The 18,842-nt window shown below is 41.5% G+C and overlaps 1 protein-coding gene across 5 annotated transcripts in view; it reads right to left on the bottom strand.

Annotated features, from left to right (window-relative positions):
- The window catches only part of ppp1r1b (protein phosphatase 1, regulatory (inhibitor) subunit 1B), an 18,841-nt gene extending 1,740 nt beyond the window's left edge, over positions 1 to 17,101 (bottom strand). The window contains exons 1-4 of one of the 5 annotated variants that reach the window (XM_039824172.1): positions 16,655 to 17,101; positions 4,452 to 4,541; positions 2,596 to 2,671; positions 1,243 to 1,380 (exon numbers count right to left, since the gene is read on the bottom strand). In XM_039824172.1, coding sequence (XP_039680106.1) covers positions 1,243 to 1,380; positions 2,596 to 2,671; positions 4,452 to 4,541; positions 16,655 to 16,765 — 415 coding nt within the window. In that variant the 5' untranslated portion in view covers positions 16,766 to 17,101. The remainder of the gene's footprint in view (positions 1 to 1,242; positions 1,381 to 2,595; positions 2,672 to 4,451; positions 4,542 to 16,654) is intronic. The other 4 variants (XM_039824173.1, XM_039824174.1, XM_039824175.1 and 1 more) reach the window with 4 other exon arrangements.
- Positions 17,102 to 18,842: the final 1,741 nt, after the last annotated feature.

Here is an 18,842-nt window from a genome sequence, read left to right as displayed (position 1 = left end):
CATGTGATATATTGGAGATTGAAAACCAACAATTTGTGAGCGTATATGCAAAAGAAAGTTCACTTCAACTTGAGATGTGTGTACTAATTTTTAGTAATGCTGGGTATCAAACTTCCACAGATATTTTGTTGCTTCACATAACTCAAACTCAGTCAAAAGGTTTTATACTCTAAATATAAAATAATAGAATGAAACGGAGTAGAATACAGAGCAGGATCAGCACAGACAGCCTGCTCTGTGTGCTTGTTAATCCTGTCTGATGTCTCTGACTGGTATAGGTGTTGTGTCCAGGCCTTTAGTCAGCTGCAGTGTGCCCTCTGACAGATTTGGGGCAAGAGACAGAAAGCCAATATGAGCTTCATCTGTGCTGCTGGACGGCCCACAGAGGCGCTTATGTTACCCTGAAAACTACTTTACTACTACTACTACTACTACTACTACTACTATTTTAAAAATAGGGTTTTCATGATTTCAGAGCAGGTTAAAAGTTGTAAAAAAGTTTCTTGCCCTTTTACATCTGCCTACTTTACTTTTGTTTTACACTCAATCTTGCAGTCAACCTAAATACTACCTTGATCATGCAGAACTTTGAAATGTGTTGCTGTCTCACATACTGTAACAAAGAATCAGTGTTTGAGGAGGATTATCAACGATTAGAGACAAATTTGTCCTGAAATCTCAAAGTGTTTGCAGACACAATCAGGATAAATATAAAAGGAAAAGGGCAAACCATTCACACAAACCTGAAGGAAAAATACACCTTTAGATAATCTTACACTGCATTGATCACCAGCCTGTGATGCCCACTGCATGACTTCTGATATACGATTGTCATTTCCATTTTCAGTATACCAATTTCCCTGATTTTCAAGATTTTGTGTTTGTTTTTACTACTCCAATAACTTTGGAATGAGTAAATCGGTATAGCAAATCTGAGTTGAGTAGATAAAAATCTATTTAAAGTTTTCTTTTTCTCCTTGCAGCTGTGCTGGAAATGTTTCAATCGCACCATTTATCTGATCTGACATGTACTGTATATCTAAAATTACACACCACAAAACTAAACACCCAAACCAGGCCTAATCAAGGCACAATGTCAGCGGTTCTGTTTAAAGCAGTGTTCAAGTATCATTTATCTGTAATACAACAACAACAACAACAACAATATTGTCCTTGCTGCCTCTGTGTGCAGTGTTGCTGCTGTTGTGTTCCCAGCCAGTTGACATAGAGCCTCCCTCTCACCAGCACCTTTGGTGGGAGATGTGTCCTCTCCCTCTGTTCCCTGCCAGTGGTCCTCTTCCTCCCCCCCTTCACAAGGGTCTTCTAAAGAGGGGTAGATACCTAGGTTCTGCATATGGGCTTCGGCCATCTTCTGCACAGCTACACACAGGTAAACACAGCACACACACACACACACACACACACACACACACACACACACACACACACACACACACACACACACACACACACACACAGGGAGACGGCCACACACACACATGGACACAGGAATAGAGGGATATGTTGTTTTGGTTTTACCACGCTTCAACACTGTCAGTTTTTATCAAGCCTCACAGGGGTTTTTGAATACATGCCAGGCAGGCAGGAAGCCAATTAAACAAATGCACTGACAGACAGACAGGCAGGCAACTGCAAAACAGTATCCCACACTGATATTTTGAGCCTCTGTTGTTGTTTTCTATTTCTACTCTCACCCTGTTCTCCCATCTGTTTTTTGTACCCTCTTCTTTCCTCGACTGCCTGCCCACCTCAGCGCTTTCGCCTAGCAGTGCTGACTCAGACCCTTCTCTTACTTCTTTTGGGTCACCTTGACTTCTCTCTCTGTCTTTTTCACACCCTCAGATACACAGTGAGGTCACTTATTCTATTTTATGGTAGGTTACATAATTAAAAGTTATTCTGAGGTGGCTCTCTCTTCCACTCTCTGCGTAGAAGCTGATGAAGGACATATTTCTGATGCAGTAATGAGGCTTCCTGGCTCATTATATCATCACTCGACATGCAACACACACACAGAAATTCCCATTAAATGAAGCTCTGCTGACAAGCTCTGTTAAGTAGATTTGTGCTGATTTAAGGACCACATGCAACAAGCAGGAAGCCACATGCATGAATGCACAAAAGAAAATACATGTTTGTGTTCATGCATGTATTTCTATCCTGCCTACATGCGTGTGTTCATGTCTGTGTATGTGTGTCACAGCTGTATACACAACTGACTGTAATCCTGGATGATCCAGACTTTCCTAGACTCACACTCAGTGTCTCACAGCTGTCACACTCTAATCTCTCTCTTTCTCCCTTTATCTCTATCTGTCACACACACATATACAGATCCTGTTGTAGATTGTACAGTAAGAGCAGAAAAATGCCTATGCGCATCACATATACGTAGAAAGAAAAGAAATAAAGGCTCTTAATGCATTTTTTCCCCTTTTTCTGCTATTATGAAGCATGGAAAGCAAGAAGGAAATTGACTGCAGCGAAGCACGGTAAAACAAAAAAGGACTTAAACACAAGGATAAATCACAACACACAACCACCACCTGTAGTACCATTACTGCTCACACCTACCTCTGAGTGATGGAGGCTGATACACGTTTGGATTGACACGTTTTGGTTTCAGCACTCCATTTTCTCCTACGACCCACTGCGAACAAAGAGAGAGAAACATTACCCCACATTTTCCACATAACTTTCTCTTTAAAAATCCCGCCCAGACATGATTTAAGACTCCTGATACTGTTTTTTCTTTTTAGTTCACTCCAAAAATCCAGAATCTATGAATATGCTAATATTGTTAATTTCTGGACACAAGATATCTTCTATTTCATTATGTGTACTGACTGGAGACTTCAAGTTTTCACGTCACACTTAATTTGTTGCATACTGGACCATGATTGGCTCCAAACTAACTGTTATTTCACAAGGTGAGCACAGAGAAAAAAGAAAAGAAATCCTTCTAGTGTCAAACTCTGCACATACAGTATATACCGTACATCATTCTGCAAAGTAAAGGTCAATCATCCAAGTGAAGAAACAATGCGCAAAACAATAAAAAAATTCTAGTACAGGGGGGCTTGAAGTTTATTTCTAAGAATTCATATATATGTCTTTGTTCAAAAACTTCACAGAAGAAGGCAAGGTATGGCAAATTAATTATATAGCACATTTCATTCACAGTGGCACAGTTGATGATGCCGACAGACATCTTCAAACCCCAAATGCCATGTTTTTCATGGCTGCACCTTTACATCATATTAAAAAGTCCTTTCTTTCTTACACTACCTTTATTTCTATGGCACTACATGTGTTGTGTTCGTCAGCCATGCAATGCAATATTTGCAGGACAGATTTGGCTACCGAGAAGCGTCAGTATTTGCCAGGATACTTATTTCCTCCATCCATCGGAGTTAACACTTCCCCAAAGTACTGCATGGCATATTTAATTCTTCGACACTTTCTTTACTAGAGTTTAAAATTCAACAAAAAATTCTTATCACAGGGTTCACTTGTTTTTTTTGGAATCTTTCAGTCACATCTTGTGGTCTTCCTCAGGGGATAATTGTTTTTCAAACATATTTCTAAGTTCAAGATCGAACCTTCTTTTAAATAAATGATTTTTTGGGTTTGAAAATGGTTGACCACACACATGAGTTTGTGATGATGGACACTTTGAAGGATAGCGGGGTTAAAGGTCCCATGACATGGTGCTCTTTGGATGCTTTTATATAGACCTTAGTGGTCCCCTAATACTGTATCTGAAGTCTCTTTCCCGAAATTCAGCTTTGGTGCAGAACTACAGCCACTAGAGCCAGTCCTACAATGAGCTTTTCTTAGTATGTGCCATTTCTGTGTCTGAAGCTATTGAGGAGGAGAGTGGGAGTGGCAAGGTGGAGGGTGGGGGTGTGGCCTTGGCAAACTGCCACTTTTCTTGTTTGAAAGCCATGATGTCTCTCTCTCATGGGTGGGCCAAATTCTCTGGGTGGGCAAAGCAGAGAAAGGGGAGGTAACCTTGCTTGTTATGACCTCATAACAAGCAGATTCCAAAACGGCTCATCTGAGCTTTCATTTTCTCAAAGGCAGAGCAGGATACCCAGGGCTCGGTTTACACCTATCACCATTTCTAGCCACTGGGGGACCATAGGCAGGCTGGAGGAACTCATATTAATGTTAAAAAACCTCATAAAGTGAAATTTTCATGCCATGGGACCTTTAAATAAGTTATAACATTACAAAGTAAATACCAGTTGGGAGCTGATATTTTTGAGGCAGACAGCAGATAATAGAAAAACAAAGCATTATGATGTTTTACAATAAAATGGCTAACTCCAAAAGGAGGGTGGTTGATTCTTTTAGTCCATGGGATTGAGTGAAGAGGACAGATGAGAATGCACAGATACTTATTATAGCAAAGGTTTTGAATTCACCTTTACCTGATGGGTGGACTGATCATCCTCAGGAGATGACTGGTCGGCTACTCTAAACAGTGTGGCAGGTGTTGGCCTCCTGCGCCGGATCTATAAACAAACACACAAGCAAACAAACATAAAGGGCAGACATAAATAAATGAATAATTAAACTGTCAGACACTGTATTATTAATAATGCTCAGCACGAAGCCTTATCAATCAAATGGAAGCTACTGGCAGTTGATGCTGGTAAAGGGCATGCTGGGGCCTTGCTGCCTTCATCAGTGCTGTTGCCCAATTGGCTGACTGGTCAACCAGTGGTCAGGTCAGAGCACATGCCATGGTCAGTAGAGCAGAGGAAGATTCATTATGTAACTTACTGATTTCATAGACAGATACAGTGAAAGGCATGTTGTGCAGAACAGAAGCTATAGTCATGTTGCTCAAGTTTAAAATGATCCATTATTTATAGAGTGATAAAGCTTTTGATACAGGATTTAATTGAACTGAATGACCTCTTCACACAACACACAAGCGTGTTTGATCACCTGAGTGCACCATGCATGGTCATACTGTATACACCTTCACAGACAGAGGGACCATAGAAAAGTGGAATTTAGACTTAATAAGCCTCAGCAGTCAGCCCAGACACTCCCCTACGCTGTCCAGTCTCCCTCTCTGACGGCGACACACACTGTTTCCTGGAGGCTCAAGCCAGGTCGCTGTCGGTCTGAGAGCAGACAGCCAGACGGACTGCAGGTCTGCACTTCACCTCTCGTAGAAGTCACTGTATACAGTGAACTCTCTGTCCCTATGGGAACAAACGCCAGGCTATGCCCCTCCAGCTTGCTAACATGGTGCCCTGCCTGTGCGACTGCACTTTTACAGTTTGGCATTTCAACAACAACATGTTTGAAACTGATACTCAGTTTAGTCCTTTTAAAGGCAAACTACACCAAAAATCATTTGAGTATCAAACCTTAACCCCCTGTAGAGTTGAACAAGGTTTAAAAAGGTTAGAGCTCATTTAAACAGGGTTGTGTATGAGGACTAGGATACAAGTCTTGTATTTAGCTGTATTTTGGAAAAAAATATAAGAATATGGACAATTAATCAACAACTATTTTGATAATTGATTAATCCTTTCAGTTTTTTCATTCATTCACCTTTTCATTAATCAATGGCAAAATGCTGATTTTCTCTGATATATATATTGTGAATAATAATAATTGTGAATTGTAATCTTAATCTTTTGGTTTTGGCCCCTTGGAACTTGTTTTGGGAATTCTGATCTGGCATTTTATGATTATTTTATGACTAAATGATAAATCGATTAATCAGAAAAATAGTGTACATATTAATCAGTGACGAAAAATAATTGTATGTTGCCATCCTTTACAGGTTTGCAGTTGAGACGGAGTGGTTTGAGAAGTTTCTCTGGATATTTTGCTATTTTTGTGTTAAAAGACAAATTCAAGTTTAAAAACAGCCTCTGTTCTGCTGGAAGGATCAAACTGCAAACTTTTTACAAGCCACCTTTAGAGCAAACAGGAAGTAACTGTTTGATACTCAAAACGTTTGGGGTGGCACATCACTTTGATAACAATAATGAAATAATAAAGAAAGATTTACATCTAGAGCTCAATACTTTGACTTTAGCTGACATCTATAAAACTAACTTTTGGATAAAATACTGTGTGCCGAGAGTGAAAGCAGTGCAACTAAGTGAGCTAAGTGGACTTGGCAGGTCAGACAAACGAGGTATTGAAAAGTGTCCTTTGTGGAGCAAGCCAACCTTGGCCATGGCATGAACCCTCACTGTTTACGGCACTACATAACATCGCAGTAAGAGTTAAGTAGTCTGGCTCTATTTAGTGTTAAACTGCTCTATACTGTGAGATGTGTTTGTGGTCGTATCCCATACGTCTTGTTAAGCGAGGTGTGCGTCATCACTGTGAGGCACACGATGCCAAAGCAGATGCTTGCTGGGCCGCGGGGTAAAAAGAGTAATCAAATGAGGATTTTACCCTTATTTATGACACCCGACATTAATCTCGTCAGGCAACTTCCAGCTGTCGTGTCTCCCCTGGATCTCTCACACTATCCATCTTTCTCTCATTCACTTCTCATTTCCATCTCACTTGATCTCTGCTTCCTCTATCCTATTTACTTCCATGTCCATCCTTCATTCCTTGACAGTGACATTTCCCCCACTCTCCCCCTCTGCTCTCTATCGCCAGAATGCATCATAACTGAAATTAAGTTACTTTTGACTTGGCTGTCCTTTCGATCTCTCTCTTTCTCTCTTTACTGGCAGGGAACATCCACAGGGCTCCCACACATCTCCCCCTGGCAAGGTGTGGCGGCCTGGGGCTCCATGATGCTGTGAACCCTGCTGCCTCTGCCTGCCTGACACCTGCTACCAGCCTTGCAGGGCAGCCTGAGGTGTCTCACACAGAGACCCACAACAGAGAGCACACACCAGATGTTGCCATGACCAAGCCTATGCCCGAGTCCTGTGGCATTAAAGCCAATAAACTGGGAAAACCACTGGATTGGTCCTCTAATGTCCCCCCATGCAGGTTATGGCGAGGAAGGTTTAAGGGACAACCTAATGGTTCTGCTGGTTAAGGTATCCATGCCAACAGATTCTTACAGGTCTACAATAATTTAAATGGTGAATGTTTTCAAGCAAAACTGCCCCAAAATTCCAAGTTATAGCTACTTAATTGTCAATATTCACTGCTTTTTCCCTGTTTTATATTCTTTATACTATTGTAAATTGAATGTCTTTCAGTTTTGGAATGGTCAGAACAAACAAGACATCTGATGAGGTCATCTTTGACTATGAGAAACTGGGATGGACATTTTTTTACTATTTTCAGACATATCAAATACTGTTTAATCGATTACTCTGGACAATAATCAGCAGATTAATCAATAATGAAATTATGATTATGATTGTTAGCTGTAGTCCTAATTAACTTTGTTAGCTGTAGTCCTAATTAACTTTAGTTCATAAAGAATTTCACATCATAGCAAAACATTTTACTTTACCACAAATTTCTAGTTCAGTCTAATAAGTACAAAATAGCTGTCACACCACTTCTTTAAGTCCTACTTCTGTTTCTTAAGGTATGGTTGTGTTACATTAATGGAAAATAAAGCCCTGGATATATCCACAGGGCTAATATGTGCAGAATAACATGTATCAGCTCCACATTACATGTTTCCAGAGTGATGTATGTAATGTCCAAGGCCTTGGATCTTTATCTACCATTGTTTGCTGTCTCTGTAGTGAAAACTATGAAACAAAAGCAAAAATTCCCATTTTTCATACTGTCTGAAGTCCATTTCATCACCCCTGACAATGACATATAATAAGATGTCATTGAAAGAGACAGTTGCTGAATGAAAAGATTCAAAACTACAGAGTCCAGTTAATTTATTCAGGTGGAGATAAAAATAGAGACGGTGAGATAGATGGAAGGTAAAATGATTGTGTGGGATAATTGAGGTCACTGAGAAGCATAATCTGTAAATCTGATGATCTATTTACCTGTGAGCACACATGTAGTGTGTGTGTGTGTGTTTGCGTGTGTGTGTGTGTGTGTGTGTGTGTGTGTGTGTGTGTGTGTGTAGATGACTCTCCTCCTAGTGTCATCATGTAATCATCATGGTGGTCTTGTGAAATGCCAAGACCTGACCTCGTAAACCAGGAAAAAGAGTCCACCTCCCAGGTAAATTATAAAACAGGTTGTAAAGTAAATGAAAAGACAATAAAACCAATCAACATACATAAATGCTTTTGTAGCAAGCAAACACAGATGTATCTTTCTTTTATGCACATTACACACACACACAACGTGATGGTGACAGTGTTGGTGGTGGCGGCGACGTGCTACTGTATGACATTGGCAATGCCAGATGACATAAATACGCATAGTGAATTTAGTAATTTTCCAGCCTTAAAACCAACCCCATTCTCCCAGAGTTACATAATATGTGTGTTACTCCCTCACACACACTGGGGCACAGTGTGTGAGATTACTCCCGCTACGCTTTATCCCTCATCCCTCCTCTACTTCCCTAAACCCCCTGCCTCCAATCTCCCAAACCCTCTCCTGTGCTGGCAGCCATTGCTTTTGTACCTAGATCAGTTGAGATGCTGTGGACTTGCACGCAGGGGCTCTATGCAGGTTGCTGCAGTGGCCTTTCAGCAGCTCCACAGGTGTACGTCTGCAGGCTTCTCTGAGAGGAAGCAGCGTCTCTCTAGCTTTCACACAGAACTTTGGTCTCAATAAAAACATTGGCTAATGGATTGCAGCAAATGAGATGTTTCAGTTTATCTAAATCTGATGAATGAATTTGAATAATGTGCTGACTCTGCATTGTGTGACAGATAGAGGAGGAAGAGAGAAGCCTAGATTCATTGTATCGCCGATTGTTAGGCTAAATTAACTTTGTTGAACAACATCATGTATGTTTTTTATGTAATCCCCTCTTATTAAGTTTTAATCAAACAATCATGGTTTTATATTCCTACTTTCATTGATTTGTATTATCTTAGAGTTGTATTTTTATAAGTCTGTCAAGTGTAATTAGGGGCAAGGACGCTAAGTAGCCAAGAATGACTCTAATATAAGACTCCAATACCTTATTCTGTGCTGTGTGGTGTACATGAATCATTGGTAAATATTGACTCTGCACATGGTAGGTGTGTGTTGCCTCAGCACAGTCCTGCGTAGCAGCCTGGGTGCAGATCAGCTGATATAGGTCTGCTCTTCAGAGGCCGTCCTCTTAGCCGGTGCTCTCGTGGCTAGGCCTATAAAAAGCTGCAGCAGTAGGACAGCATAAACTAGATCGGAGGGGTCCCTGGGGCCCCCGCACCAGCGCTAACAGTTGAGCATCTCCAGGGGAGTCAGCTGTGCAGATCTGGTCTCAACGCAAAGACAACACAGAGAGAAAGACATCTCAGATCTCCTTCCCTGTCAGCTTAAATCTCTTGTGTCCAATAGCACTGCATTACACCGGGCCATCCTATTAAGCAGTGTGCGGGGGCATCACTCAGATTCATATGCAGCTTTTCTAACTCACTCCCTCTTGGCCCAGCTGTAACCCAGCTCTGGATGGATAGATATGGATTTGTACAAGATTGATTTTCTGTTTTCTGCCCGCAGGCGCATGCCACTACATCACTCAGAAATAAGCACTTGTGTATGTGCATACAGTACACCAATGGGAACATACTCATATTGTTCAACCAGAAACTAATGGGAGGTATATGGAGTAAATTTGTGCAAAGAAATGTAGGTCTTGTGTGTGAAGTCTGTTCCCCCTTTGAAAAGAGTTTCTGAGTGGAGTAACTCTGCTGTTCTTCCCAGTGAAGGTGGATTAAATCTTTGGTTTGTGATTCTTCTTTTCTTTTTATTTCTATTGTAGAAAAATAACTCCATGGGGCAGCACATAAATCATTCACCCTTACAATTTCGGTCACCTCCAGTTTATCTGTCATTACCGTCTCTTCCTTACAACCTCAGATACGTCTACTGAATACAAAGTTCCCTGTCTCTCCTCTTGAGACCATCTCTGTCCATCTACTCTGCTGCAGTTTTATTCCCTGTCTCTGCTGTCGTGATCTTTAGCCGGTTGAACTCTGAAGAGCAACTCAATTAAACAAAGCCATGATGTTGCCATTTTCCCTGGGCCATGCCCCCCCCACCTCTCCCTCAGTGAGCCTTTTGAAATGAAGTGGCAGAACCCCATGTGGTGTAAGTGCAATCTCGCAATGAGTTCAATAACACAATAAAGTGAAAAATGATCCCTCTCAGTATGAGCTGAGTGTTTTTCTTCTTTTGTTACATTTCTAATGCTGATACGTTTTTTGAAAAATAAAACACATGTTTTAGGGATATGTTTGTTGGAAATGTTTTGTAAGTTCAATCACAAATGGTGGAACAAAATTGTATCAACCTTGCAAGTTTAACCATTCCAAACATGTAAAACATTAATCAATTTTTGCAAATAGTGCAAGAGCACAATTGGTGTTGAAAAACAGGTTTAACAAATTACATAAATACAAAGATAAAGGTGTTGTTGATTGTATCTTATCTGGTTAGTGTGATTAGCAGCGTGCTGTGTCTTTTTAGATTTCTTTGGAGGGAGGCTAAAAGATAACACATGAAACTGTGAGCTCCAAGATGCAAAATATCAGCGTGGTTAATTTGACATCATCATTTCTGCCTGCAGTTTTGTTTGTGAGCATATCCACACTGACATTTTAGGAATTAGATTCTTTAGGTTTTGTATTTTGCTCAAATAATTGGACAGACTGTTGGCTATTGTCATGATTGAACCTAAATACCAGCCCACTCTGCCTCTTCCTGATAAAGCTGGCAGACAAAATGTTTCCATAAGCATGACAAACACAACCAAAGGCCAGTGATCATATATATCATGTGACAAACAGCTCTGTCAGACACATTCAGGCTATACTCAGTCATCACTAACAGACAGTGCTGCCAGGCAGCTTCAACAAGGCTTCAATAAGTACCACGCACTTGTCGAGTTTCCAAATGTTTTAAAGAGGGTCAAGGACGTGGCTACGCAAACTTCAACCCGAACTACAGCTCAGTGAGTTCCGAGGTCTGTCAGATATGCACATGTGCTCATTCCTATTCAAATGAACAGCATCATTGAATTCCCATAAGTCAGTGAGGCTGCTGCATGTTGCTTCTCAACATTCACATAACACTCTTGCGGTGAACTTTTGCCCCACCACTGGCTAACTGAATAAACAGATGGGCTGGAGATAGCATCTGGAGGGGCTCTCCAATGACCCCAAAAATAGGAAATAGAATTATGCTGCACCCACTGGCAGAATGATATAACACTCAGACAACCACCCCCCTCTCTCTCCTTCTCCTCTGTCTCGCTGTACTCCCCCAACATGTGTGTAATTAGCTGCTGGTTTGGCCTGTTGTTCTGTTGTAAGAAAGGTTTACCATCTCAACACAGGAGAGTATGTGCCTATGTCTAATGAGTGACAGGAAGCCACCTGCCAGGTCACAGTGCACACTGGAGCAACACATAGGGTGAGGCGACAACAGGGGGGATGCAAATGAAAGCTTTCACAGAGACGATGGACCTCGAACAGCTTGCAAACACCATAAATCTGCTTTTTTTTGTTCATGCACTCAAATTTAGTGAGTCACATTGTGCAACTGACAAAGACCAGTTCCAGAGGTCAACAGGCAGGTACAAACAAAGGAAAGCTATAGTTACTCATTTGCAACGTCATATGTACCCACAGGTGATACATCACTTACGATTAAAATCAGGTTTTGTAAGCATTAAGTTGAAATCTGAAAACACCTTCATTTATCATCTGATTGCGTAAAATCTAATTGCGTGAAAAGTTTTTTGTTTAAGTACGACAAACCATGTGTTACTGTAATATTGTGCATAACCTTGTTTCTGCTTTGGGACATTCCCCCTTAACACACTGAAGGTGACCTGCTGTGCCTATGTAAGCCCATTAAGTTGTGGGCAGATAAACATGAAAAACAAATGTCTCAACCGCTGTGACGAAAATCAGAGATTACAACAGGCACAGCAGCAATAACATAATGCCATGTCTTCTCTGTGTTGATGAAACAGAGATCAAGACCAATCCCATTTGTTTTGAGTCACGCCTCAGTGCTCCCCATGCCTACATCAGTCTGACCATCCTGTGGCTCTTTGGTGAGAGAAAGGGACTCCAGCTCCTGACACCGAAAGTAAAATCAGGAGGGAGGAAGGCAGCTCAAAGGTGCAGTTCAGGGTCCAGATTCCAGTTGCATAGAACATAGGCTACTGATATCTGACACAACATTTGGTGACAAGTCAGCGCCTGATCCGGTAAGCCCCTATCCCCCACCCCCATTCTCCCCCTGCTGTGCCACTTTTGCCTTTCTAATCCTCATCCAGATATCATCACTGCTGTTGTTGCTATATAGCCAGGGTTAAAAGTTGTTTCAGGTGCACTATGACTTCTCTGCATCATCATAAATAGTACAAATTTGGATGTGCAGATAAATTAATGCACATTAGTGGGCTTTATGTCTTCATGTCTTGACTACAGCCTGACTTGGTTTGCTTAACGAGGATCCCTGAAGCGACAAATAAGTGACTAAGTGGAATAACAACACCAACGGACAACAGAGGATTTGTTGACCATGAGGTGAAAGGCTAAGAAGGCCTTGTTGCAGCATTGCAGGCCTCCATAAGGTTCTGGACAGTGCCCGCTGCCTGTGCAGCAGGCATTATGGCGCGGATTGTTCAGTTAATGTAATCATTAGATCAACATGATTTTTGAGAATAGAATATAAATAATTGAATGGTGTAAACAGGCTTTTGTGCACATAGACTGCTAAAACAAAGTGAAATAGGAACATGAATGGACACTTTGTGCTTAACTGCTTTAGACAGATTCAGAACATGAAAGTATTTATGTTCTATTTTCCAAGACATTAATTAATGACAAAATGCCCAGACTGTCAAAAACTGGGAGGAACAAGCACATACGCAGCCTACAGAAGACAGAGGTCCATTGATTGTGTCCAAACTGTAATTACAATCTGTGGTTTCCAGCAAGGCAATTCATCTTATTTAAATTATTTCTTTCCCAATTAGTTAGCCACTACAAACATCAACTAACTGTTTTGAGTAGGCAACTTTTAAACCACTATAAGAATAATTTTCATGTATTCGGCCGATCATGTGATTGGGCAAACAGAGTCACACCACCACAGCGACATTACTGACAGTCCACATGCAAGGGGAAAATCACTGCACTGTCCTGCCCAGTCCCAGCATGCTTTGTGCTATTCAGCAGGATTTTCTTTCTGGTAGTGCATGTTGACAGTCCCCCAGACTGCTAATGTTTACCTACAAAAACATGCTGCATCAAAGGTCACTGTTTGATGTTTAACCCAGAGACTGGACTGGGTAGGGTTAAAGAGGGGTGGGGAGAGTGGGCGTGGCAGGGGAACCTAAATCACGCCCCCCATAACCCCTTTAGGTTTAATATAGATTAATGTGGAAGTGTTTTCCATTGGAAGGGTTTGGACCGATGCCCTTTCCTACCCTTTGATATTCCCTTTGATTTTCTGAGTTTGCTGTCAATTCAAAAGATCAACACGAGCTGACCAGATCAGGCTGGGTTGAGAGAGGAGAAACGTAAAGAGATGTCTGCTTGTTGAGTCCACCGGGAGGCAGACTTGGAGGGAATCAGGGATGCAGTGTCTGACCCTAATCTCTTTCCATGGCGCACATTACCCTACATCACTTGCAAAGCATGCAGGATTGGTGTGTGTGCGTGTGTGGAGTGGGGGTAGGGATGGTAAACACAGCCATGTGCTTTCTCCGTGTTGTTGCGGACAACCACAACTTTGCTCATGACCTCTCAAAGATTACTAAAAAGTGATAATCTTAAAAAATAATTTATTCTAGGAGGATTACAAGAAGATAGGAGAGCATAACATAACTTCAGATATACTCAGATATGCCAGGGATGGCATTGGAAAACAAGAAAGGAAATATGATGACAAATGTGTTTATGAAAAATTCTGATCAAGGCATTTGAGGGCTTAATAGTAGACGTTAAATTAAAATGGCTTATACAACTTACATTTTCTTTGAACGAGTGGAAAACATCTGGCAGTGAAGTGAGAAAACTTCACTTGTGATAACATTTTATTTTAGTGACGTTTTAGGTTGTTTTGGACAATGAATAGAACCTATTGAGGACTGTTTTCAGAGGTTGGTAGAAATGTGTTCACAGTGAGGTCAGTGGATCATCCTGAGTAACCTGGACATTGTAATTGAGAGAGTTTTTAATTTTTAAAAGGTCATTTTCAATGCTTTGAACAAAACAAACACAATCCCATTTGCCTTTAATGTAGTGAAGAAGGTATAAGCAACACATGTCTCAAGGGTTTTTATGGTAGAACTTGTGGACAAAGTAGATTCCTTATACATTCCTTACAGAGTAAACATTCACAAACAGGTATGTCCGGTAAGAATATAAAACATATAGAACATACAAACATGTAACCGCACTGATGTAAACAAACTATCAGACAGACAGAGCTGTCCATTAAAGTTGACCTTTTAGATTCCAACTGTGGGGGAGCTTTGGGCGACATAGTTGTGCAACCTGTCTCCATAGTAACAAGGCCCTGGTAGTTTAGGCGATAGCGGTTTTGGGGTTTAAATGCCAACAGAAAGAACAGTAAGGAGTTCCCGTTTGTGTAACAAGTTTGGAAGAATGGTATAGTCATTGCAACTCATTAGCAAAGACGGACTTGTGGGCGACAGTAATTGCTGTGGGAGGGGAAGGGAATTAAATGAATGTTGTTAACTGTTACTCCTGCCCACCCACATGTCCCTGGAGACATTCATCAGCTTGGGTAGATGCTATCTGCTTTTAAGCACACATAAACACATCCTCCCCTATACGCCCTTTGGTTTCCCATACTCCCCATTTTTTGCTTTGTTGTAACAATCAGCATTTATCCACCTGCACACACAATCACAAACAAACAGCCTGAAGCTTTATATTTGTCATGCTCTTGAAACATCTATGTGACATAGGCGTTTGAATCAACTGGTGACCTGAACAGAAGCACCAAGCTGACACAGCTGCTTTAGCACACACAACCTATCTGAAGGTAAGGCCAGGCTGCTGGATGAGAGCCAACCAACAAGCCTAAATATAGCTGATCACTGACTGTTTGGCCATAAGGTGGTTGAGCAATAAGGTCCTCCCCAAAACAGAAGGAAGTGAGAGATATTTTTTTCATATGAAGCAGCAGCTCACATATGGTAGATTGATATCCTGTGGTTTCTTGGAAGAGATCATAGGGATAAGAGCGTGATGACAGGGCATGAAAGAGAAAATAAGAGGCGGATGTGGAGAGAGCAAGTGTTTACGTGTACATGTATGTGGATTCTAGTGAAGTGTTGGGAAACATTTCCATTTCAGCAAGTCATTCAATCTACAATTCAGTATTAGTGTGTAAAATGAAAACGTTAGATGAAACAACCCTTGTGCGACATTATTATGTGAAAAGCTGGTAGTGTCAGGCAAGAAATTTACACTTGATTCAAGAAAAGCCTAAAAAGAAAAGTACCAAGAAAAGTGCAATTATCACACTTTCTCAGAAACAAACAAACTTCTTCTTATATGACAATCAGTCAAGGAAATGATGGAGCATGATTGCAAGCCAGTCTAGTTCATCAAAAGCCTCTTTAATGGAAACTGTGAAACAAGGACAGTTAATAAGGGAGCTGACCCCAGGCAGGTGAACCCAGAGATTAGGTTGTGTCGTTCTCTCTCTGCTTTCCTTCATATTGCACATCTCTCCTCGAGCTCTCAGGAGGAATCAGCCATTGGCCTCAATCTACCTCAGCACCAAACGGTTCCTACTTTGGCCCACTTTCCCCTGCTCTAAAATAAGAGCCACCAGCATTGGAGCCAAAAAAGAAAGATCAGAGTTGTCCCGCCAAAAAAGGAGCTTAAACATTTCATAGAATGATACAGGCCACGCTGATTCAGTCATTAGACATCTCTGTGGGAAAGCAAGATTGAAGGATTGTACTAACAAAAACTCAGATTACAAAGATCAGTCACATGCAGAAAGTGACAAGCAGCCAAAGACAAAAAAGTAATTATTAACAGTGGCAACAAAATGTCAAGAGCTATTTGTTGCTTCTTCGTTACAAAAGAGCTTCATACGCAAGATAATGACTCTTCAAGTCAATGCTGCATTGTTAAACAGGTCCAGATGAGACAGCAAGGCACTAATCTCATGAGGAAATAGCAAGAGGGAAATGTCATCATTATTTCTCAAATGTGTGGCAGACAGACCACGCAAACCTGGCCCTGCATGAGCAACTTGTCATAAATGAAATGAAGCAGAGAGAAAAGGTGATACAGAGTAAAGATGTTCTAAAGGGGAGAAATTTGGCCAGTTATAGTACAGCACTTCACAGCTACACTAAACAATGCTACCCCTCTGCTTGAATGACCCATGGTCCATAACAAATTCAGCTGTGAAACACTTAAAATTTAAATCAAACACAAAAGCAAGTCAGAGCTAAAGATAAAACAAAATTTCAGAATCCTAAGAAATTGATTTTTCCCAGGGTCAAACATCAATCTGTCCACCGCCTGCTCACCATCTCCACTTGCCGAGGGTCCAGGTTGGTGGGCACAGAGGCCGGCACAGCAAAATGGATCTTCCTCTCCTTTGGCTCCCCCTCGTCCTCGGTCGACACATGGGGCTCCATGGCTCTGGATCCTGGGGGTCTGACTCCCAGCGGAGAGGAGGGGTCGCTGCAGAAGATCACTATAACCTCCCTGAATGGAACCTCTCACTGCTGGGTAGCCCCACTCTCTCCAGCCTCACTCCTTCACACCCTGACTCCCTTCTTCTCTTAGAAAAACAATAAACTGAACACAATCTCTCTTTTTTACCTCCTGTCCTCTTTCCTCTCTCCAGCAGTTGCTAATAAATTCTCTACCTCTCCGGTTCTCACTCTCTCACTCTTTCTCTCCTTCCTTTACAACCTGTGCAGCTGGAGTGAATGAAGCACGTCCTTAGATGTGGCTGTGGAGGAGAGAAGTGGGTGGAGGAGAGGGGAGGGACCAAGGTCCAAAAGAAGGTGGAGATATCAGGAGAGAGGGGAGGGGCCAGAGCAAATAGGGGAGGAGAGGAAAGCGTCTGTGTTTTTTCTAGCTATCTAAGCTGAGGTTGATTTGTAATCAGAAAAAAATAATCTCATCACATCAGCTGAGCCTCTTTTGGCCTCTATTTGTGAATGAGAGATTTATGCTGAGAGAGGGAGGGAGCAGGGACTGCAAGGAGGGATAAACAAGAAAAGAGATGTATGCTACTCACATCACCAGATTTATTAGGCAGGGTATGTGATGCTATGACCAATGATTTTCAACGAATGCCTCATCAGTTATAGCGAAATGTCCATTTGTCTTCCATCCTGTAAACATTCATTAATAACGGAGACAAATCCCATTAAAATGTTTTTAAAACTGCAAACTGCATGAATAAATCAAATGAGATACTTAATAATAAAACTACAACAAAGGAAATGGAATATCAAGATCTTTGAATGGAAAATACAGACAGACAATGGTGGAGGTAGAGAGGGAAATAGAGAGGAAGCAGATTGTTGATGGCAAAGTAAAGGGAATAGAGAGAAGGGCAGTTCCAGTGCTATTTTCACGGCCTTGCTGTTATTTCATTCATATAGAGAAGCATTTGGACAGTGACGAGCAGTGGATTTGGCCTCAGGGTAGAGTTGAGCTTTGCCATGGGCCGGAATGAAGGAGATAGTTGGAGTGGTTGTGGTGGAGGAGGAGGAGGGAGAGTGAGGTGGAGGAAGAGTGAGGTGGCTGCAGGGGCTTAGTGGGCAGAAAAGAGAGGAAGGTCAAGGTGTATATGGTGCTCTGGAAGGGCAACTGGCGTTTGCAGAGTCCAGAAACACATTGAACAGTCAACTGAGTTTATCCTCGCGGTCAGACCAAGCCGAACGTGCCAGCATGTTATTTATTCACTCTTTGGTTTTCAAAGGGTTTGTCTGGGTGTTTTACTCTGCTACAAAGCCACTCCTGTCTAAAGCAAAGCACCACCTCCACATGCCTGCAAGTGGCAACTCATTATTGCATCTCTTAATGACGTCTGAAAGGTTGTTTAGGTTTATGACAAGCTAGACAAAACACAGACAGCCATTTGATTTTGTTGCCAGGTGGTTGCATAACTTCGGCAGGAATTGAGCAATATATTATGAGGAATGTGTAATAGGCTCTGTTTAAAAAAACGGCTCACTACAAGCTGAAGAATTCCAGCATTCAATAACACCATGATTGGGTAATTGTCAAATAATCTAATTAAATAACTATTAAACTGAGAAATGTTTTTTATTTAAAAGCCTGGCCAATCAGGGAGTGAGAAGCAAACATTTTATCTATGAGTCAGAGTCTTAAAGGCAGTGTTTGAGCAGGCTAGAACAGGTGCACCCCAGTGCCTTTGTTCTCCATCTCAACAAATAAGATTTAGATTCAGGACTGAATCTGATTTGTACAAATATGCTAAACCCTTATTTGATTTGAGGGCACTACACGTAAAGAGCTGTGCTGTTAACATCATGGTTAACAGCTGATTAGCTGGTGTCAGGTCAGCACTGTGTGCCAGGCAGCAAGACAGAAGGCTGTATATTAGAAGAGCGGAGGGGAGGGGCTCTCTATTCTTCCTGCAGTCACTGAGAACCTGCAAGTGGAATAGTTTCACAGCTATGGCATTATAAAAACATCTAAGAACTGGCTAAAATTCAGCTCAAAACAAGAGAA

Source organism: Perca fluviatilis, chromosome 15 (assembly GCF_010015445.1).
Source record: "Perca fluviatilis chromosome 15, GENO_Pfluv_1.0, whole genome shotgun sequence".
Lineage (NCBI taxonomy): Eukaryota > Metazoa > Chordata > Actinopteri > Perciformes > Percidae > Perca > Perca fluviatilis.
This window is presented reverse-complemented; position numbering and strand designations above follow the sequence as displayed.